We start from the raw sequence: 23,281 nt of genomic DNA, 5'->3' as shown, positions 1-23,281 counted from the left end.
TTTTCAGATGGGGGTCCGCAGCCAAATACAGATAATTCTGTGGGTCCTTGACATTAAAAAGGTTGAGCACCACTGACATGGAAACAGAACCCATTTAAAAAAATATCTGCCTCAGATCTATTTGGGTTAAGGTGAAGTGGCACTCTACTCGGGGTATGTCGACATCCTGGGCCGTTTGTAAAGGGGTCCAGCATGTGTGTACCACCTCAAGTTGGTGGTCCTTGTCAACTTTAGCCAACTTTGACAGTCTGGATGTGACTGCAGCACCAGTGGCGCATGAGAACCTTGGTTCCTTAGGCCTATTGAGAACCACAGGGGAGACCGGGTCTCGCCACATGTGGTGTGTGGATCTAAGGTTTTCTCTCTCCCTCCCGCCGTAGGCTGGAAGGTGTGTGGCAGTTATAGTCTACAGGACTTTGATAAACTGTCAGGCCTTGGAGTTGGAGTAAGAAAAAAAGAGTGGGGTACGGAAGCAGGTCTTTGGACCGTCTTGGTACTCTAGTAGCCCTGAGCATGTAAATGACTGTCAGGCTCTCGTGTTTTGAGAAATGACGACCCCTTTGGTGGTTCATAGGTCCTCAATATACCTTACAAGCGATGGGTCTGTATCCTCTTCACTCTGGGTCTAGACTAGAAGGGAGTGTATTTATGTCTCCCTTAAGCGAGTTGCTGATGCGCAGTTTAATTTAAAATAATTAAACGTTACGAACGTAACCCCGGTTATTTAACTAAACTAGAGAATCGACTCGCCAAAACACCCTTCTTGTGAATTTGCTTCATGAGAAGTTTCAATGTTCTCTATGGAATGGCGACAACAACATGGAGGGACACGCTATGAGAGAGGGAGGTGTCAGGCGCCCATGTGGTCAAACCGTGTATATCTTTTCTACGTCCGAGCATAGACATGGTAACGCCCCGCCTGCCTCTGATTGGCATTACCAGAGTTTCCTCCGAGGTGGAAGATACATGCTGGATAGTCTCCTGCGAGGTTACTTTGTGGTGTGAAATAAATAAATAATACAAGTACGATATAATGCAAGAGAATGTCAGCTTGGCATTTTAATTTCTATTTTTGTATACATGTGTAAACTTGAAATAATAATAATAATATCTCAAACTTATATAGCGCTTTTCTGAGTACCCAAAGACGCTTTACATGGGTGGGGCTTTACAGAGGTAACAATAAAATAAAAACAACTTTGAACTTTATTAGAAAAAAAGGAAAAAAAAACACTAAAAGCTAAAGACCATTAAACGACTGAAAAGGGTTAGCTAGGGAAGAGGTGCGTCTTGAGGGTGGTTTTGAAAGTTTGGAGGGTGGTGGGGGCATCTCTGAGTGCCTTAGGGAGGGCATTCCACAGGGTTGGGGCAGCAAAGGCAAAAGCTCTGTCGCCCCACGTACGGAGTTTGGTTTTGGGGTCGTCGAGGAGGTTTGCATCACCAGACCTGAGGGAGCGAGAGGCGACATGACGTTTGGGGAGGTCACAGAGGTATGGGAGAGCCAGGTTATTCAGTGCTTTGTAGGTGGTCAGGAGTGTTTTGAAGTGGATTCTTTGGAGGACTGGTGTAATGTGGTCTCTGGAACGGGTACTGGTGAGCAGACGGGCAGCTGAGTTCTGGACATATTGCAGTTTATTGAGGACTTTGGAGGTGGTGCCGTAGAGGATACTGTTGCAGTAATCGAGGCGGGATGTGACGAAGGCGTGGATGAGTGTTTCAGCTGCGGAGAATGACGGAGAGGGTCGGAGACGGGCAATGTTCTTGAGGTGCAAGAAGGCGGTTTTGGTGACTTGGTTAACATGGGGTAGGAATGAAAGGGTGGGGTCAAAAATGATGCCAAGGTTGCGGATGCGGGTGGAGGGTGTAACAGTGGATCCGTCAATGTTTAATGAAAAATCACACCTGTGTCACCGTGTGAACTGAGTGGTGCAACCCCCCCCCCCTCCTCTCTCTCTCTCTCTCTCTCTCATTAGCAGGCAACAGTACAGCACTATCTCTCTCTCTGTTTCTGGCAAACAGCGCCCCTACTGGTACTAATAGTCATACTCGTGCTCATTAACGTCACGTACATAGGCGGACGACACATAGGCGGACACGGACATTGCTGTTCCTTCGAGTGGTTGCACCACTCAAAAACCTTGGGTGGATTTGGTGAGGGAGTTGGAAACATTATTGTACTGTAAAAAGGTGTCTTTTCCCTTGATCTTTTAGTATCTTAGTATAACAGTATTAGTTTACTATAATTAGATTAATACCTTGATCTTTATATTTTTTTTTGTATAATAGTATTAGTTTACTATAACTAGATTAATACACGTTAATCAACACTTAACACTTTATTCAATCAAAGCAAACGGCACAAACAATATTAGTTTGCCTCTTCTACAAGAATTAAAGTTACAAGTTACTGTCGCGTGTTGCCATTATCTTGTACGTATTTCCCACCACGGAGTACCCTTGCATCTCGGAGGAGGACAGGCAAGACGGGCAGTGTCGGTAGGCCAATCAGAGGCAGGCGGAGCCTTACCATGTCTATGCTCGGATGTAGAATAGAGTCCCAGTGCAAATCTTTTTTTCTTATGATTCAAAATTGTATTGCTTTTTCAGTTTAAGATGACAACAGTTTAAGACAACAAATGAAACAAAACTAGACAAGAAAATAATAAATACATTACACAACAAAATCTTTACAGAAAAGATAATACAATACAGAGTCAGACAATACAATACCATACAATAAAATCATAATAAAAAAAAAAAAAAAAAAAAAAAAGGAAAAATAAATTAAGACAATGCCATTGAACCTGGGTAATATTAATTTACACTGTATTCAAGGAAAACAAAAGAGAAAGGGATGTTGCGCTCACACCACAATGGGATCTCTGACAGCAATATGCATTATGTATCATTTCCGGATATATTTATCCAGTCTGTCGGACCTCCTATATGCCATTTCTTCGTATGCTGCAACCTTGCCTAACTCCACAAACCAGTCATGAAACGAGTGACTCCCTGACGCTTTCCAACCCCTCATCAGCACCTGTCTCCCAGTGCAAATCCTATAACTGCACTGGGAGGGATCAGAGGTTCAGTGTTTTGCTCAAGGACACTTTGACACAAAAGGAAGGAGAGCTGGGGAACGAACGATGGACCTTCCCATCCGTCCTCCAGGGCCACTGTTGTAAATGTAGTTGTGGCAACTGGCAAGTGGCAACATGTAATCTTTCAACAGACATAATGGTCACACGATCATGCAGGATTGTTTCCTTTCCATGCTCTAGCAGCCTGAAGTTAGGGTTGAGGCAATATTGACAGATTCATTTTTTTCCTTTTCTTTTTACCAAATACATATTGATATTGTGACGATAATGTTGTATTGTGACAAAAAAGATCTACAAACTCCTCATCTGCCACAATGTAATGTGTTGTAAGCTTGTAGATCTGCTATTTAGCTGTTTTTGAAAACCTTTAGTATAAAAGTATAAAATAAGACTTATAATTAAAAACCAATAAAAGACTATTTGTTTTCCTTATCATGATATGATATCCAAAATCCCAGATTATATCTAGTATCAATGTATCAAATATTGATATATTGCCCAGCTTTCCTAAAGTAGAATGTTTGATCAGAGTAATTAAATGGTCACACAGAATTATTGTGACCTTAAATTGAGGATTTATTGATTTTATTCTAAATACTTATTTCAATAATGCTATTATGCTGATCATTATGTACTTTCAGGGGGAAAAAGGCCTTGAGTAAGAAGAAGCTGAAAAGACGACAGAAGGTCAAGTCAAAAGTCAAAGCAAGAACAAAGGTAAGATCCAGGACTCACAACTTGATATCGGTATTAGACTGCTCCTGTGTATGTATTGTCACTCTTGAGTCTTGACATCTTGATATTGGTTATTTGGTTTCAATGACCTAAGCTGCTAAATTGTGCCCGCACCACTCTGCCAGAAGCGGTGCTGCTCAACCAAGCCAGAGCATCAACATGTTTTTTTTAAATGCATGCATGAAGTCAGTCCGTTGCTCTCCCCAGGTTGGCAGAGGGAATGTAGTGCCCACTATTACATTAGATAATTGACACTGTGCATGATTATGACATTACTATTCCAACAACTAAATACAGGGAAATGTTAGAGGGAGAAAAACGGCATCTAACTAATATCAATCAGCTACTTTAACTTCATTATATCAACGGACAAGTGTTGGCCTGTTGGTGTATCACACAGTGATCAAAGAGTGGCCATTTTAGCAAGTTAGCCAAGGGTGCTAAGCTAGCATTGGACAATCACTATTTTGTGTGTGTGTCACTGTGACTGCCGTAACTCCTCAATGCCTGCACCAATCACTCCCACTTTACACACAGGCATTGACCATATGAATATGGAGGGCGTAACGAAGCCCTTTTTTCGATTTGACACATTAATGATTATTAATGAATTTATTAGTCAATTACAAACGCACCCGGGTGCAGTACCCCCGACGGCCACAAGGGGGGGGGGGGGAATATCTCACAACGGGTAAGGGCTAGTGATACTAACACACAAAACCAACTCAAGAAGATAAAATGTGCATAAACACATTTGCATAATATGCTGCTCTGTGTTTAGCTGTGCATGATCAGGACCTTGCTTGCGAGTTTCACTCCCCAAACAAAATAATTTAGCAGATTGATGATAACAACATTAGTGGATTAGGTCCCCCCCCTCAATCTTTAAAGTTGATTGCCAGGAACATGGTTTTAATTGGCAGGGCTGAGCAGGTGCCAGTAAGTGAGAGGCAGAAGAGATGGGGGGGGGGGGGGGGGGGGGGGGGGGGGAAGAGAGAGAGAGAGAGAGAGGACGGACGAGAGTTGGGAGTGGTGCTGGATTGGTCATGATGATGGCCTGTTGCTGAGCGACCTAATGTGTGCCATATCTCCATGGCAACGCCATGGCCTTCCCTCATCTCCATCCAAAGCATCAGATGTGTGTTTGTCTGTATGCATGTAGATTACATATGTAGAGTGTGTGTTAACTAGCTGCCTAGTACCAAACTCTGTCAACAAACATAATCCCCTCTTCTGTCACTGGATCATTCCCTTTCGCCTCTTTCCGTTAATACTGCTTGGCTGGTGTGGTATTGCACATTTTGTTTTCGGATTAACTTTGTTGCTCGTCTTGGTTTTCCCCCTTGTGCCCTTGTGGAGCAGTGCGCTGCCAGAGGGTAGAGATTAATGTGATTGCTTTAAGACGGTGGTTTTCAACCCTTTTCACATCAAGGCCCATTATTATTTTATTCAGCATTTGAGTCCACGGAACCACCATTTGGTTAGATTTAGCCTCTCAGACCCAAAACTCTGAATATTTTGTTGTCATTGGATACGGTTTTGTCCAATTAGGCAAACGTACATTCTCTAATTGTGTAGACTTCTTGTCAATTAAGTAGTGCAGAGGCTTAACATTAATACGGGTCCATTTGGTTTCATTTCACGCTCTCAAGAGTTAAAGATCTATAATGGTCCATTTGGTTATACCAACTCCATCATTTAGCTGGGGACCAACTGGAACCCCCTCAAGGACCACTGGTGGTCCCCGGCCCACTGGTTGAAAACCAGTGCCTTAACCCATTTTGACCTGAGATCAGATTCTAAAAATGTCTTCTACATCCTGACAGTTTTCTGAAAAAGCTATGTTTCTATGGTAGTCGTTCTTCGATTTTTCAAAAATAGCAGACCTACAAGCTCGTAGCGCGCCACTCGGTGGCCGCGCTATGAGCTTGTAGATCTGCTATTTTTCAACAGCTAAAGCATAACAATGCTAACACCAAAAGGGGTTCCCGCCCCAAAATTGGTTAAGAGAAGGTCATAGACACAATTCAGCCATAATCGTCTGTCTCCCTACAGCCCAAGCCCTCGCTAGGCAGGCAAAAAAGAGTTACTGTAGCAGGAATCCTTCGGTGAGTTTTGGGCCTCCATACATGAATATAACCTTGCGTTTATCATTATTATTATTGTTATTATTATTATTATTATTATTATTATTATTATTATTATTATTATTATTATTAACCTATACCCACGAGGGGGTGGTGGAGTTGGCTGGCTGGCAATTGTGTAGTCATGCTGTGCTGTGTTTGGATGGGTGGTGCTCACTCTCTGGCTCTGTCACGCCTCTCCCTCTGACACAGCTGCGTGTCACAACGTGGTTTAAAAGGACCATGTCTCCGTCTTTTGTCTATTCCTGTGCTTGCAAGCATCAGGGAGGGATTAACCCTCACAAGGGCCCCTGGGGCCCCCATAGCGCTCGTGCGTGCGACATTTAAGTTTTTTGTGTGTTTTTGTCACATTTTTGACCTAAATTTAAATAAATCAATGGCCCCAGGAGCTTTTTTCAGGGCCTCAAACCCAGTACCCGAAGGGCCCCTGAGAGCCAAGGGCCCCTGGGTCACGCACGGCCCCACTGGCCCAATGGCTAATTTGGCCCTTGCAAGCATGCTGGGGTAGAGTCAGGGGAAAGAGACGGCCTTTAATTCTAACAAGGAGAATGAAGTAATGTCTTTTTCCTCTGCAGACAGGATATTTGTCTAAATGTGTTTCTAAAGCTACATTATAATTGAATGCTTCTAAGCACACCGCAGTGGTATCGAATTACAGAATATTGTCAACCTTGCTATAAGCCGGTGCTTAGCATAGAGCTAAATCTTTGAAATATTGATGGCAAAGCCATGGATGAAGCCATGACGTTGGATGTGGCCTATATTATTGACTCGAGATCATGAATCAATGGCTCACTCCTGTCGGACCAGCTGTAGTATATATTGACTGATTTAGAAATGAGGGTACCGACCTACGCTGCGGGTTACAAATCACCCGTGTTGCGGGTTACAAATCACCTGTGGCTTCCTGTGAGGTTAGGTTAGGGTTTGGGATAGTGTTAGTAATGGTCCGACTAACGGGACGGTGGAACCAATGCCACGCTACCAGAAATATACCATGGTTGGAATTTCTTCCTGCTGCTGTTCACGGTTTCGGAAAAGCACACATGCATCATCAGGTTTCAGTGAAGGTTTGTTTTTGGCTGCTTTCGGGTAAAAGGCGTCATTTTAACCTCGAACTTGAACCTTGAACCTTTAAGACTTCACTGAATGGACAGCATCAGCAGCACTGGCTCAATGTTTTTGTTAGTCGACCACGTCGGGCTCTTCATGGATTTGCTTCCTTTAGCTGTCAGGGAGGTGTTGAAAGATTCAGGGTGCAAAGGCTTCATTCTACCAAGAAATGGAATAATTGACTTCTCAAACTCAATTCCACGTCGTCAATCCAATGCCTGTCTGTCAGGCCTGCGGCCCTGACATGCTCTGTGTGTGTGTGTGTGTGTGTGTGTGTGTGTGTGTGTGTGTGTGTGTGTGTGTGTGTGTGTGTGTGTGTGTGTGTGTGTGTGTGTGTGTGTGTGTGTGTGTGTGACAGTCTTGGCATGCCGAGGTGAGAGTCGTTTTATGCTGTCATACAATACTATAAATCATTATTAAGCATACGAAGTTGACAACTGCGCAATTTGTGCTGTAAGCTTGTCTCGTTGGTACTGGTAGGTGGTGGTGTTGTGTACTGTGTATGAGAGAGAGGGAGGGAGAGAGAGATGGGGGAGACGCTCACACCCAGGCTGGCTGGCTGTGTGTGTGAGAGACAGGCTGTTGTGTAGCCTATAATATATATCTGCATCTGCAATTACTCCTCATTATACAGCAACCACCATATCTTCAACACAGGACCCTCTACTTTTAATTAGGTGCTTTTTAGCCTACTCTACTAGAATGTTTTCACCGTAGTTTTATTTTGCAAATACATTTGTCACGTTGTTTTTTTCCTCACCCCGGATACATTTTCATCAACACATGAATATATACGGTACATGAATGTAACCATAATTCTAACCATATATGTTGAAACCCGAGTTAAACACGGCAATTACTAAAGAACGAGAATTTCTCTGGGATCCCATCCGCTGGACCACCCCGTGAGTCCCGGAATGCATTACATTGAAAACCTAGCAATCACTGCCTTCCTCTCTCCCTCGTTCTTGTTAATCGAGCTCCGGTCCCAACGTGGGTGAAATAGGCTTGTGAGCTTACATAGATCAATTATTTCCACTCTATTTGAAGAAATGGAGCTAAAGCGATTAAAGTATTTTTGTAGGTTTGGGTCCATAGCCAGGGAAAAACCAACTTTATCTTTTGGGATCTTGAGCTTAAATTTTTAGTATCCCTGGCCTGGACTAGGTTGACTGAATGACAGACGGACAACTTGAACATTATCGTAGACGGGGATGTGTGCGATTTTGGGCAGGATCTCCTTGTTTATCAACAGGAGTGCACTGATGACTCTAGACAAGCCCTCATCCCTAAACATTTAAGCTCAAGACCCAAAAGATAAAGTTGGTGTTTCCCTGCCTATGGACTTTAATCTCTTTAGCTCCATTTCTTCAAATACAGTGGGAATAATTGATCTATGTAAGCTCACAAGCCTATTTCACCCACGTTGGGACCAGAGCTTGATTAACAATGCTGTACCTATGCTGTACCTCATGGTTTACTGTCCCGTGTACCTAAAAACAAAAGTGCAGCCACCATTTAATAGACTCGTCAACTAGCCATGCAGGTGTCACTTACCGGCGGCGGTACTCACACTCTGTGGGACACACAGTCCTCAAATTGAATAATCTCTTCTAGTGAGGGTTGTCAAGTACTGTTATGTATTCTTTAATTAGAAAAAGCGTTTTACAGTCCTGGAAAAGGTACAAGCACACAACGTGCTGCAGGATAGGTGGCGTTCCGGAATGGAATTATACCATTCTATATTCTATGCCTGATTTTTGCACATAGAGAGACTCATTATTGCGCTGAATGATTGTTATATAGGCCTGGTTATATTATTAATTATGTTAAATATTCTGGAAAAGTTTTTGAAATTCATTGGTAAAAATATGTGGGAACCCTGAACGTCTCAGTTAATTTGTATAGCACATTTCATTGTGCTTTACATAAAATAATAAGCAAAACGGTTCGACATTTGAAGTACAAATTATAGGCGTAATTGACGACATTGATCACTGGAAGAAGCGAAAAGATAGAAGAAATCCATGCCGAGCGCTCCATACCGATTTGGCCGATATTTCTTTTTACATCTCTACTGGTGTAGATGATGTGGAAAATAAGTCCACACAATGTTTGGCCCAGCCTACCTTCTTAAAGGCCTATTCATAGTCTGGATTTTCGGTGATGAGGTGACCACCGCTCCGGTGCTGAGCTGACCACCGGAGCTGAAATAACGTTGAGCGGTGGTGAGTGAAAACAGAGAGAAGGGCTGGAGCGGTGGCGGTGGTTTGCTCTTCACCGCAGCTCGTGACGTCATGTTGTAGTTCGGTGGTAAACTAACCACCGAAAATCAAGACTATGTATGAGCCTTAAGCCCTAACCACACCAAAGGGTCACCATGCAACTCCTTGGGTCCAAACGGTTGCAAGGAGTTAACGCTAAAACAGTCTCGACCCTTTGGTGTGGTTTGGGGCCATTGAATTCCATCCATTGAATCACTAGGGTCAACGTGGGTCAACGTGCAACAAGACATATCACACCGCAGGGACAACGCTGAAACCGCCTTGACCCTTTGGTGTGGTCAGGGCTTTAACCCATTTTAGACGCGAACCCCTTTTGGTGTTTTAAGCGTTACGTTATACTTTAGCTATTGAAAAATGCAGATCTACAAGCTCATAGTGGCGCGCTACGAGCTTGTAGATCTGCCATTTTTGAAAAATCTTTATAATGTGGCGCAAATCATTGAATATATATTTCAGAGCGAACATTTTTAACTAAAATATTTGCTTCTGGGGCGTCCCTGGAACTACATATTTTGAGATGGGGGGGGGGGGGTCCGTGGCCCAATAGAGATAATTCTGGACAGTCCTTGACGTGAAAAAGGTTGAGCACCACTGACATAAGAACATGGGTTTTTCAGAATCTTTTTAGGATTTTGAAGCCAAAATGGGTTAAAGCCCCAGCACCCTATATAATTCGTATTAATTTCTTTCGCCACTAACAGTGGTTCACCAACACATTATCAACATATTTCAGTAAAAAAAAGAGGCTACTGCGGAATTCTCCTTTAATTTAAAAGGAAACGGTGCATAAGATAAGGCGTGTCATTTGGATACTTAGTGGATAATGTACTGTAACTTTCTTAAACTGGTTTATATCTACCTATAATTTTAGAGATGTCTGCCTGTCATAACTCTGCTTCTTCTCCTCACTGGCTGGACCAATTGATCTGAATTTGCACACCGGCATTGACATTAGCTGTTATGCACAAGAACTGCGAAGCCCCTTTTCACGTTCCCAAATTGTACGCAGTTTATTAGCGTTTTTTGGAAACTGTTTACAGTAACTCTGACCACGGTTTTCGTTAGCTTTTTCCCAAAGCCCTATATTCTGCTTCCAGGGTTGCCAGGTTATCTTTTGCGTGAGAAACAAGCAACCGGGTCTATGGAAACAAGCCCAAAGCCCTTTTAAACATAATATAGTGGCTATTTGAAAGTAACGGATGTACAAGCTCACAACGCATCAGTGCGTGCCTGCGTGTGTGTTAGGTTTGGCTGTTCGTATAAATCCTGGATGTGTATGAACTACTATTGAACTAGTCTAGTGAAATGTGGATGACAGGCTAACTGCTGTTTTATGAAATTGCATGTTCTGCTTCTTTAGCTGATGAAGTAACAGTGGATTTGCAGAGCTGACATAATTTAAGCAGAAGCGTTAATTTGCATACACTTTTCCTTGCATACACATTTACTTTTAGCATACCGGTAATTGGATGACATAAATACAGAGCTGGATGATGTTAGCCAGCTTCTACATTCTACAGTTCCATGATGAATGACTGTCAGCAAGTCTGGCTTGAGTCTTCTTAGAGAGCGATTGGACAATTGTTTAAATCTCAAATCCAGTTAATGTCAGAAGTTAGCGCTTTGGATGAAATTGCTTGCTTAAATTAAATTGGCTAACTGTCAGAATCATTGGAGAAACGGAGAATTATGTGTAGTCGAAGTTGCACTTTATTGACTAGTTGATGATTTTGTAGGGCTGACATTGGATATTTTAAACAGAATAATCAATTGATTTATTTGCTAATAGAGGCACTGTTATTTAGGCTATAGCTGTCTTCAATATTATTTTTGTCCAAGAAAGAAAAGAAAGTTATGCACTGACTGGTGTCAAAAATCCACTTAGTGTCTAGATTCAACGCAACACATCCGTGTCTTTTCTCCAAGTAACAGAAATAACGGTGATGGATCGCACACACATGAGAACGGCTTTAGTTTTTATTCCTGCATGACAGTGAATAACAGACAAACGTTTCAGCTATCCAGCCTTCATAAGTGAAAAGTGATTCTCCAAGAAACTCCATTTTCTCTGAGTCCCCCCTCCTATATGCGCTTGGACCATTATTGTACAGTACTAAATGGTTTTAAGTGCTCTTTCCAGGCAGTGTGGTCCTTGCTGAATGCTGTAGAGCTGTGCTGGAAGTGCTACCCTTGGCAGGGCGGGGAGGAGGGGACAGGGTTGAGTGCAGCCATACAGTAGATGAGAGGCGATGTCTCCTCCCCAATTTGGTGTGAGCCGAAAATGAATGACCTCTATCTCCAAATAGATGACATCACCACCCTCTGCCATTGCGATGCCAAAAAGGCAACTTGCAAAACAACAATGGAAAAAAGGCTCAATCAATAAATTCGCTGTGTGGCCGCTTGGTGTGAGTTGTGTGTCAAGGGGAGGCAAAAATCTTAAGATATTTACTAGTGATGTTAATGACTCACCATTTGGTAAATCGATTAGTCACGGCTATTTACCGACGTGTTGACCGATTTTCTTTTTTCTCCCCCCTTTTTTTGTGCTACGCAGCAGTTGAGGAGAACGCAACTATGCATTCCTTTAACCCATTTTGGACTGAGGTCGATTAAAAAAAGCCTTGTTTAGAATTTGCATCAAAGCCCCTATAATAAAAAATAGACTTTATATTGTAAACAAGCGACACACAAGCCTGTATCAGAAATGATGTTGGACAGGTGGAAAACTTTAAACTTGTGTGTGAGTGACTCATTGCTTTACCTGGGCAAGCTGGGTTACATCTTCTGATAGTTGTACTTGAATGTTGACATGAAATAATAATCCCGTTTAGTGTTTCATAAGCGCGACTCATGAAAAAATACAGCTTGCGCATGCTGAGAGGCTAGGATACAGATACCAAGGATTCTACAGTGTCAGTGTCAGTGATGTCACTTTTTATGCGACACTGAAGGAGCAAAATGTTTTATTTGTGGCCTAATGTCGCTGACCGCCTGCCTCTGTTCTCTGACCCCCCCCCCCCCTCCCTCCCTCCCCCCTCCTTTGACCCCCACCCCCCCACCCTTCCTAACCCTAACCACAGACGGAGACTCTGGACGGGGCGTTTTGCATTCCGGACATCAAGCTGCACAGCAACCCCTCGGCATTCAACGTCTACTGCAATGTGCGGCACTGCGTGCTGGACTGGCAGCAGCGTGAGGCCTCCCTGGCGCTGGCCTCCAGGGGCTCGGTGCAGAGCGGCGACTCGGACAGCGAGGAGGAAGAGGAGTACCGAGAGCCCGCCGTCAAGCTTCCCAAGGTATACACATGGTGGTCAGAGCAGGTGTTTGCAGAATGAGATGAGTACCAGCTGTCGGCACCGCCTGGGTGGTGATGGTGGTGATAATAATACCAGTAAGGTGACGGGCTGACACACCGTACCGGAATACTGTCACTTCATTATGTCAGCTCTGTCACAGAAGGGGGGGATACGGACGTTTCTACTCTGGCACAATGTTATGCTGCCCACACGATGCAAAAAATACAAAGATGCTAAGCTACACAGAGTCACAGACACTGTATTTGTGGTCGTTAAGCAGCAGGTCTGCGTATTGTAAGCGAGTGGTAGTGTGTGTAAGAAGGCTGTAGAAAGTCAGGCTCTCCGGGTACCACCATTATGACTTAAGTTAAAATACAGTCGTGTACACCTAACCTATCCCATCCTATTCACATAGGAGGCAAATTAATTCTAATTAATATATAGAAATCACACCCATGTGAAGTGAGGGGCGCTCTTATCATCTTACAATCTGATGATGTAAAACAAACATTGAGACAAAACAAACATTAAATTCTCTTTATTGTCAATGGCGTTTTTAAAACAAACATTGAACTAAAAACAATTCTGTATAAAATATAAGAATAATATCTTTCCACAGTTGTGTCAGAAACAAAATGATAACAATAAAATTGGCACGCACGCACGCACGCACAACACCAGACTGTGTGTCACTTCACTGGCGCTCCTGAATGCAGCAATATTGTTGCTGCATTCGTGTCTGACAATTTGTGTCTGACAATTTGTGTCTGACATTTTACCCTTAGTAAATTGTGTCTGACAATTTGTGTCTGACATTTTACCCTTAGTAAAGAAGCTCTTTTCCTTTTGTGTGACATACTATATTATTATGATAATAGACGTGTGTTCATGAATCCACACTGGGAGAGGAATGGAGCTGCTGTTGGCTGTATCGATATTGATTGAAACCTTTATTTCAGGGAAATCCAATTGAGACCAGGGTCTCTTTTTCAATGGTGCCCTGTATACAAACAAATTACATTTGCAGCAATGATTTTAAATAATGACACAACACAAGGTACAAAATGATATAGTACAAAAACACACACTTAAAGCCAAATATTACAAAAAGCAAGTGCATAATCCTCCCTCCTGCTTTTTGTAATACTGTATGTGATATTGATACCATTATTATTATTATTCACCCTCGTGATAACGTGTGTGCCCCATTATCCAGGACCATTACGTATGTTGTAACAATTAACCCATTCTGACCTGAGATCAGATTCATACGAGGTTTCCGCCGGACACACACTGGTCTGATGAACCCATTCTGACCTGAGATCAGATTCTAAAAATGTCAGTCGTTCTTTGATTATTCAAATACAAAAAATCAAATACTATTTTTAAATAGCTAAAGCATAACATGATGCTGACACCATAATGGGTGCCCTGTCAGAATGGGTTAAGATGACATCCCCTATTAATTAAGCCTGATGAAATATCCTGTATATATTGACAACACTCCGTTCTGTCTATGCCTGCTCTGTCGCACCAGATCTGCGATGTGATGCGTTGTTAATAATAATAATACATTTTATTTATAAGGCGCCTTTCAGGGCACTCAAGGTCGCCATACAAAAGATTAAAAAACAGTCAATACAGAGCACAGTTAATTAAAAGCGAGTAAAAAGTACAGCTTGCAGCAGAGACAACAGAGGTCAGCTGTTGTCAGTTGTTAGTTTTACCATCGTCATATAATTTGCATGCCCTTAGTAGCCGTCCCACTTTGACGATATTCTTTATCGAATGAACGTCTCTACCTTAAATAATCAGATTGTTCATTTTACACTGATGATGGTCTAACATTGCGTTCAATTCAACCAAACTGCGTTGGATGCCTGGCATGCGAAATAAGTCCTGTGGCGCTCTATGTAAAACTAACCCTTTGCCTAGCCGCTGCTATTTTCGGTGAATGTTCTCCCCTGAACAGAAATGCTAGGTTTCATGTGGTTAAAACAACATGGTTTTGGTTCTGGTCATTTAGGAAATTGAAAGTGAAAGCAGGCTGACGGCGACATATAATATCTGCAATGGCAGTGTTTCAAAGGGCGTCAAGTTTACCCACATTGGTTGATAAATAATTGGTTAATACCATGCATCTGTAATGCAATATTGAATCGGTAGGCCGACTATCGGTAGATAAATTACTCTGGATTTGGGAGCAAAGAAATCTTGACCCTAGATTATTACTTATGCAAAGAAATCTTGACCCTAGATTATTACTAATAAACTCACGCAAGGGACCGGTGGGGGGGAGACAGTTTTCCAAGTACTTTTCAATCAAAATCACTCAGACCCATTTCAAAGGAGGGGCACCTCGGAAACTTTTAAATGACTGTGAAAATGGCTGTAGATGTTAGAATGTAAAGCTAGCCAGCCGGCACTTGTGAGACAACCACAACTTGTCTTCTTCTTCGTGTCTGGCCATCTTCTATATCACGTCTTTCCAGTGGTTGGCGCAGGCGAGTGCAGCGGCCACAACTTGTGAGACAACCACAACTTGTGAGACAACTAAAACAAACCAAATGTCTACAGCAGGGGTTCTCATTTCAACCCCTGGGTCGCGACACCTCGGGGGGGGGGGGGGGGGGGGGGTCGCCAGATTATTTTGGGGGGGTCCCCAAATTATTTTCAATTACATTTTTTTATTTAATTCTTTTTTCAACTGAATGGCTTGAAAAATGGAAATGAAGAGTTTACATAGTACACACAGTACATGAATAAACTTCCCTTAATGATTATATCTGCGATTACACAGTTATGGTCAGACACGGAGACCATTTACAATTTTAAACCCTGTAAAAAAGAATGCCGTTAGTTCAACATTATGTTGTGCTTTTGTTGTAATGCCACAAAACAAGCCCTTTACTTAGACTGGGAAAGACAGAGGGACTTTTTTGCGTATTTGATTCATACTAACGAGCTATACGGAGGGAGTCGGTAGGCAGACTTTTCCGGGCCAAACTCTAATGGCGTCCCTCCCTCGACAAGCACGCCACTCTCTTGTTGTATGGCGATGAGGGTGTGGAAAACCTCTCCAAGTACTGTAGGTCCTGCTACTCACACGGTCATGGGAAGAAGAACACGCCTCAAACGTCTTCTGAAGGCAGACGTGACTCAAAACCAACCTCCCAAATGCTGTGCATTAGTAGAGTTGCGTATGGTTTTCTGTTGATGAGTCTTGCTTTGTCCCATTTGCTCTGGGTGGTATGTGGTCCTTTTTTTTAACCCATTCTGACCTGAGATCAGATTCTAAAAATGTCTTCTACATCCTGACAGTTTTCTGAAAAAGCTATGTTTCTATGTCTATTTTCAAAAATAGCAGACATACAAGCTCGTAGTGGCGCGCTATGAGCTTGTAGATCTGCTATTTTTCAATGGCAAAAGCATAATATGATGCTAACACCAAAAGAGGTTCCCGCCGAAAATGGGTTAATCTCGTGTCAGTGGCACCAAAACCACCAAAACACAATGTCAACAAAAGAAAAAATGTCTGTACTGTATTTTGGCAGTTAAAGTGATTGTGACGTGTAATGCCGGTAAGATACATTTGTAAATGTACTTTCCATTAGCATCCATTCTCTGGCTGGGTGACAGACAGTGCTGCACTGATAGTGCCCTAACTGTGGTGTGTGTGTGTGTGTGTGTGCTCCTCCTTCCCCTGTGTGTCCATAGATCATTGGTATCGGACTGTGTGGGGTGTTTGAGCTGATAAAGGAGACGCGGTTCTCTCACCCCTCGTTGTGCCTGCGCAGCCTGCAGGCCCTGCTGGACATGTTGCAGGGACAGCAGCCTGAGGGCTTCCAGACCGAGCCACCTGATGTGCTAGGTAAGAGCAGTGGTGTTTCGTGAATGCAAGGCGATCGTACACAGTACACACACAGACACACACACACACGCATGCACAGAGCGGCTGGTATGAACCGCCCTGACCTCCCCCCTCTATACCCTCCTCGTGTTTTCTCTCAGAGTCTCTGTTCCAGCTGCTTCTGGAGACCACGGTGCGGAGCACGGGGCCCAACGACCCCACGGGTCAGGCCCTCACCGCCCTGTCCTGTGCCTGCCTCTTCAGCCTGGTGGTGTCCTGGGGGGACACCGGCAAGACCCTCCAGGCCGTCTCCGCCATTCTCACAAACAACGGCAGCCATGCGTGCCAGACCATACAGGTGAGAGACCCAACTCCTACAGTAAGCAGGGTCCTATAACTACCTCGCACGCACGCATGCACACACACACACACACGCAAGCACGCACAGAGAATACTGTGCTTGCTTTTGTGTAGGTCGGATGTTCTTTTGGATTCACATGAAAACTTCAGTTGCACGCAGAGTTAGATGAGGCTACAGCAACCTCTGGCTCCTCCGTGCATCAGAGCAGTGGCTGAAGCACCCAAATTGAGTTGGGGAAATGTCAAGGCTCTTTGAGTCTCCTGTCTTATTATGTTACCCTGCCTGCATTCTTCCGCCAATTACTGTAGCCAGCCAGCTCTCTTCTCCGTTTGCCTTTGATCTCTCTCTCTCTCTCTCTCTCTCTCTCTCTCTCTCTCTCTCTCTCTCTCTTCCTTCCTCTCTCTTCCGCTCTCTCTTCCACGTTCTTCCTCTCAATTTGCATTAGCCGTTTGGCAGTGTTCTTCGTATGAATATCTGGTGTAGGTTTTATGGCATAACTTGTTTTTGGCTTCATACAAATTTCTCCTCCCCCTCTGCAAATTTGATGGCATCGCCTGGTCAGCCAGCACCACTTTCATTTAGCAGGCGACCGTTGTCCACTTTGATGTAATTGTTTATTGTTCTGAGGTGACTTAAGGTGACCACGCAATGTTTCTTGGCATTGCGTGTGCGAATGGCCAGCGAAGGTTTTCGTTGTGCGCACACACACACACACACACACACACACACACACACACACACACACACACACACACACACACATTGATGAAGTAGGGGGGGTCTTCCCTGCTGTCTTATGTCAATATCCTGCAGTGCTGCTAGGGTGGCCATAGCGGAGTGCGTAAAGACGCTCACTGGGAAATAGAAAGTCCATGGTTCGCGTCCCATGGTTCGCGTCCTGGTCTGGAAGTGTCTCTGAGGAAGACACTTAACCACCAGCTGCTCCCTGTGCAATGTACTAACGACGCTCACTGCTCCTAATTGTGTTATAGGATGGGTAAATGCAGAGGGCAAAAACAAAAGTAGTGGGAACCAAATTATTCATATATTTGGTTCATTCATATTTGGTTCGGCGCCGCGTTCTTTGGCTCTGTGCAGCGGGAAACGTGAGCCGAGCGTTCTTATAGCATGGGATGCAAGTTGATAGGCCGGACCATATCATTCTCCACTGCATCTTCAGCCACCAGGCTGACTGTATATAGTGTGAGTCATCACAATGGCAGGCAGGCAGTCGGGAAGTGTGTGTGTGTGTTTTAGTGTTGTACTTACTTACATGTGTGGATTTTGTGCACGCGACTGCGCATGTGTGAATGCTGAGCTCAACAGAGTGTGTAATCGCTGCCAGCAAGTGATGGAGTGTGTGTAAAACTAGTCAGGCGGAGAAAGACATGGAAATTGCTGGCTTTACAGTGATACCCGAACTGTATTGTATTAATACTCACTACCCAGAGTTCCATGAGATGGAACTCTTCAGAGATTAAGATTTCTACAGAATATAACCACATTATAACCATATGAAATAGGAGGTAAATGCTGCAATTTGTAAAAAATGGCTCATAAAATGTCCCGGGGACTCATCTAAAAGACCCCCCCCCCTGCGTCCCGGGACTCATTACATTGAAAACCTATTTACATCACTGGACTCTTCTGTAAGCGATACTAATAAATCATGAAATGGCCTCCTACGAATCCACAGGCCAAATCCCAGTCTTAATATTGGAGGTGTTCTTAGTCAAAGTGACCCCCCCGGAACCAGTGGCGCATCAGGCGAGAAGCTCCGTCCTCCACTAACCGCCTCTTAAACTCTCCTCCACCTATAGGTACCCACCATCCTGAACGCGCTGCAGAGGAGCGTCCAGGCGGTGTTGGTGGGCAAGATCCAGATCCAGGACTGGTTCGGGAACGGCATCAAGCGGGCGGCGCTGATGAACAAGTGGGTCCTCAAGGAGGTGTCCATCGACGAGGACGAGCGCTGCCTGCTGCAGACGGACGGCTCGTTCCTCTACCTGCTGTGCAAGGACGGACTCTACAAAGTGGGCTCTGGATACAGCGGAACCGTCAGGGTACAGCAGCCCCCATAGCCATTATTTTCGTGTGTTTGTATGCGTGTGTGTGTGTGTGTGTGTGTCTGTCTTTCTATAGCGCACAGAATAATGCTTGTCAGAAAATGCATGTGCCAGCAGTGCTCTTGAGTGTTGAAAATGGGGCTTATAACGTGGACATGAATGATTTGTCTACCAAGAATAGCTGTTATTTTCAGGCCTGATTTATTTTTGTAGGACTCTTTTGTTTCTCTTGTTTATTTCCCCAACTGTTTTAATCCCTACCCTGCAAGAGAATAGTTCCCAAAGTACCTCTATGAGTTCTGATTTAGGGCTTGTGTTTGCGGTTGTGTGCTGACATAAGATCCATGTTCTATAGGGTCACGTGTACAACTCCACGTCTCGCATCAGGAATCGGAAGGAGAAGAGGTCATGGTTGGGCTTTGCTCAGGTGCAGTCTTTTTAACCTTTGTTTTTTACATTTATTTTCATTGTCTTTAATTACAACACCTGTTCATTTAAACCTGTATTTTAAATTGTTATTAATCTCAATTGTAATTTTTTGTGGTATTTGCTTGTTTTCATTGATTTCATTTCAACTAGTTTGGCACTAAACTCGGCCGGTAATTGGGGGGGGCCTCAAGGCCTTGGGTCAATAGTTCTTGGGGATGTACAGTACTGTAGCTATGTCCTCTGGGAGAATAGCACACATGCTTAATCATCACACTGTATCTCTTAAAAAAAAATGTGTATTTTCAAAGAAGCTAAAAGTCTCGTGGCCGAAGAACTCACAGGCTAAATTGACCAATGGGCGTTTATGAAAGCCAATATGTGCAGAGGATGAGGCGTGTTTATCAAGCTACTGTCACTCCCAGTGAATAAAAAAACCGCACATTTAATTTGGGGGGTTTTCATTGCGTCTTGTCTCACGTCCTCAGGGCTTCCTGTTGTATCGGGACGCAAGTAATCACAGTATGTCGGCCATCAAGATCAACCCGGAGACCCTGGAGCACGAGGGGACCGTCACCATGCCAGGTACAGCCAAACTTAAAGGACCACTTTTCAACCTATCTTCATTATAATATGTCCTCACTAATAATCGTGAAAAAATGGCACGATTCTTTTCTACTCAGCCTGTGTCTCATAGGAAGGCTGTTGGCAGTTTAGAAACCGTCTTCCAGTGACATCATCATTAGGCAGATGTCTTTTTAAACAAGACTTTTTTACAAAAATATTTCGATTTTCATTATCGTGAGAACGATGGCTTCCGTTTTCGCATTGCAACTTTTCAGGACTAGAAAGCCTGCAGTTTCTATTGGCTTGTATTCCCCATCGATGATGTCACTGGATATGAAGATAGGTTGAAAAGTGGTGAAGTGGTCCTTTAAAGGAGAATTCCATACTAAAAGGCTTTCTTACCTTTCTTTGTAGTCGTTACGTCCCCATCAAAGAGGTCCAGGTGTTATTTTGTGCAAAAGCTCCTTATTGGCTATTTCCCCTAGCCCTAAATGAATTGCATTGAATTGAATGGGATGTATGGGGTGTTTCGCTAATTCGATTATTTCCATCGAAATAAGTAGTAAAGTGTGCCGCTTGGGTTATTATTTACATTATGAAGAGAGGATATATACAAAGAATATATATAATTTTGAGCGATTAGCACAACACCCCATACATCCCATTCAATTCAATGCAATTAATTTAGGGCTTAGGGTAGGGGAAATAGCCAATGAGGAGCTTTTGCACAAAATAACACCTGGACCTCTTTGATGGGGACGTAACAACTACAAAGAAAGGTAAGAAAGCCATTTAGTATGGAATTCTCCTTTAACTAACCGCGGTTTGACGAGCTCTGCAGAGGCCGAGGCTCCTTGCATAACTGCGAGCCCACCTTGAATATTAGAGATGCAATTTAAGCCAACTGTGTGTCCCTCCCTGCTCTCCTTTGCCAGGTCAACACGCGGACGGACAGAACATCGTCTTCACCGACGGAGAGTACATCAACCAGATCGCCGCATGCAAAGACGTACGTTATAACATGCTCTCCATCCAATTCAACCATGGTCCCTGTAATTGCTTTCATCGCCTTTATAGTCTGGCTCCTTAACCCATTCTGACCCGAGATCAGATTCTAAAAATGTCTTCTACATCCCGACAGTTTTCTGAAAAAGCCATGTTTCTACGTCAGTCGTTCTTCGATTTTTCAAAAATAGCAGACCTACAAGCTCGTATCGCGCCACTCGGTGGCGCGATATGAGCTTGTAGATCTGCTATTTTTCAATAGCTAAAGCATAACATGATGCCGACACCAAAATGGGTGCCCGGTCAGAATGGGTTAAATAAGAAAAGAGGCTTAGGCAGGGCCATCTTAATTTGAATGAATACATCCCCAGAGCTCCAGCGACGACCAACCCCCCCCCCCCCCCCCCCCCCCCCCCCCCTCCCAGTCATCCTGTGTTATTGAATCTAATAAGAATCCAAGCATTGTCACGCTGGCCCTCCGTCTGCCGCAGCAGACATCATGGGAGGAGGACTGATTGTATTATTATGCCTGGTGCTGCTGCTCGGGGGTGGCTGCACAAATCTCTGGAGATGGAAACGCTGTTCACGTGACACGTATCTCTCAGTGTGTGTGTGTCGATGCAGCCAAAGCCTGGCAGTGGTGTCTCTGTGACGGTGCTCTGTTTTTTTTACTGAGAACGGAGGATAGGACCGATGAGATGCAGAGGCTTGTTGGGGCTTTCATGATCTCGTAAGACTATTTAGGAGACTTTCAACTTTTCACACTTCACGTTTCATAACCAGTCGCTCCTCCTGATCATGCCTGCTGACTCATGTCACCGCCACTCTCTCTCTCTCTCTCTCTGTCCATGACGGCTGAGCCTCGCTCTTTACAGAGGAGGGACCCCCTCGAGCGAACGCCAGCTGTGCCACGGAAAAGGGTAGAGGAGTGTGTCTGAGGCTGTGTGTGTGTGTGTGTGTGTGTGTGTGTGTGTGTGTGTGTGGGTGGGAGTGGCGATGTAAGGGCGTGAGTGTAGGGGGGTGGAACCGCATGTGGCTGTTCTCCAGAGGCTTAATCTCGCATGCAAGATATCTGCATAAGCGGTAGCGGGGGGAAGGGAGGATGTGAAATTCATACATCTACCGCCACAGCCAGTCTTCCTCCCGGGGTAGCAGCCTCTGGGCTGAACGAGGGAGCTGGATGCAGAGAGAGAGACACAGAGAGAGAGAGAGAGAGAGAGAGAGGAAGTGGGCTAAACTCCTCGGCAACCCAGCGGCAGCACGTATTGGTTTGTGCAGCCAGCCAGTGCACCCATCGCATCATCACACAAACCCCGGCTCCTGCAGAGGTGAAAGAGAGGATGATGTGAGAGAGGATAAAAAGACGAAGAAAGGATGATGTGGGTAAACGATATGAGGTCAAGGGGAAAGAGAGGAGAGCAAAGGGGGAATGGAATAGATCCAAGGCAACCGAGCTGATAAGAAAAAGAAAGGGAAGAAGGCGTTCTGTGCTACGGCATAGTCAAAGTGCAACAGAGGAGATGTGTAATCATGACCCCATGAGAGTGGCTGAGCCACTCGACGCTGCTTTACTAGCCTTCATGCCCTCATCCAACTCTCTGCTGTTCCCCCTCTTCCCTTCCCCTCGTTATGCCGCTTGCAAAACCTGAACTCTCTGCTATAAATCTTCCTTTCCTCTCAGCCACGCCCCCTCCCCAGCAGCCTGTGCCAAAAGCACATCCCTGCTTGGCTTGTCATGGGCCGTGCTGCGTCAGTTCATTGTCCAGTCAATATACCAACCGAGCTACCACAGTTCGAGGGATATGGCAACCGTTTCGATATGCACTCTAATATATTCACTAATTGTGCTGTAGTGTACATATATAAATAAAATATATGAAGTATGTATATGCGCCTGCAGTACAAAAAGGAACATTGACTTCAGCAAAAAGTAGTGGATATATCTGTTTGGCTGATATATCAACTATTATTTGACTGGTTTCATGTCCGAGGTATTGGCAAGAGTTGTGAGCATGTTTTAATTTTTTAAATTGCTATGGGGATATTTTGAATTGTGTCAAACCAGTAACAGGAATAGTGTCAAATGTTGTGTCAAACCTAGACACTCAATGTCTCAATATAAAAGCAGGGAGTTAAAATTGTATAAGTTACACCACATACAGATTTACAAAATAGATTTGTATTCGCTAAGGAAATTACATAATAAATCTTAATTGAATTCCGTTTGTGTGTGTGTATTTAACACTTGCTTGCCTGCTCATTATATAACTAAAGTAAAATGTTTTATTCATTCAAGTGATTTAATTATATCAGATATGTTCACATT

At 44.0% G+C, this 23,281-nt stretch overlaps 1 protein-coding gene across 19 annotated transcripts in view; it reads left to right on the top strand.

The window, feature by feature from the left end:
* The window catches only part of mycbp2 (MYC binding protein 2), a 104,971-nt gene that overhangs the window by 4,324 nt on the left and 77,366 nt on the right, over window positions 1-23,281 (top strand). For all 19 annotated transcript variants that reach the window (XM_083777441.1, XM_083777448.1, XM_083777453.1 and 16 more), the window contains exons 2-9: window positions 3,743-3,818; window positions 12,465-12,680; window positions 16,398-16,551; window positions 16,692-16,888; window positions 18,712-18,954; window positions 19,313-19,384; window positions 19,872-19,968; window positions 20,886-20,959. In XM_083777441.1, the coding sequence (XP_083633567.1) occupies window positions 3,743-3,818; window positions 12,465-12,680; window positions 16,398-16,551; window positions 16,692-16,888; window positions 18,712-18,954; window positions 19,313-19,384; window positions 19,872-19,968; window positions 20,886-20,959 (1,129 nt within the window). The remainder of the gene's footprint in view (window positions 1-3,742; window positions 3,819-12,464; window positions 12,681-16,397; window positions 16,552-16,691; window positions 16,889-18,711; window positions 18,955-19,312; window positions 19,385-19,871; window positions 19,969-20,885; window positions 20,960-23,281) is intronic.

The sequence above is a fragment of the Protomyctophum parallelum genome (genome assembly GCF_964188405.1).
Source record: "Protomyctophum parallelum genome assembly, chromosome: 11".
Lineage (NCBI taxonomy): Eukaryota > Metazoa > Chordata > Actinopteri > Myctophiformes > Myctophidae > Protomyctophum > Protomyctophum parallelum.
This window is presented reverse-complemented; position numbering and strand designations above follow the sequence as displayed.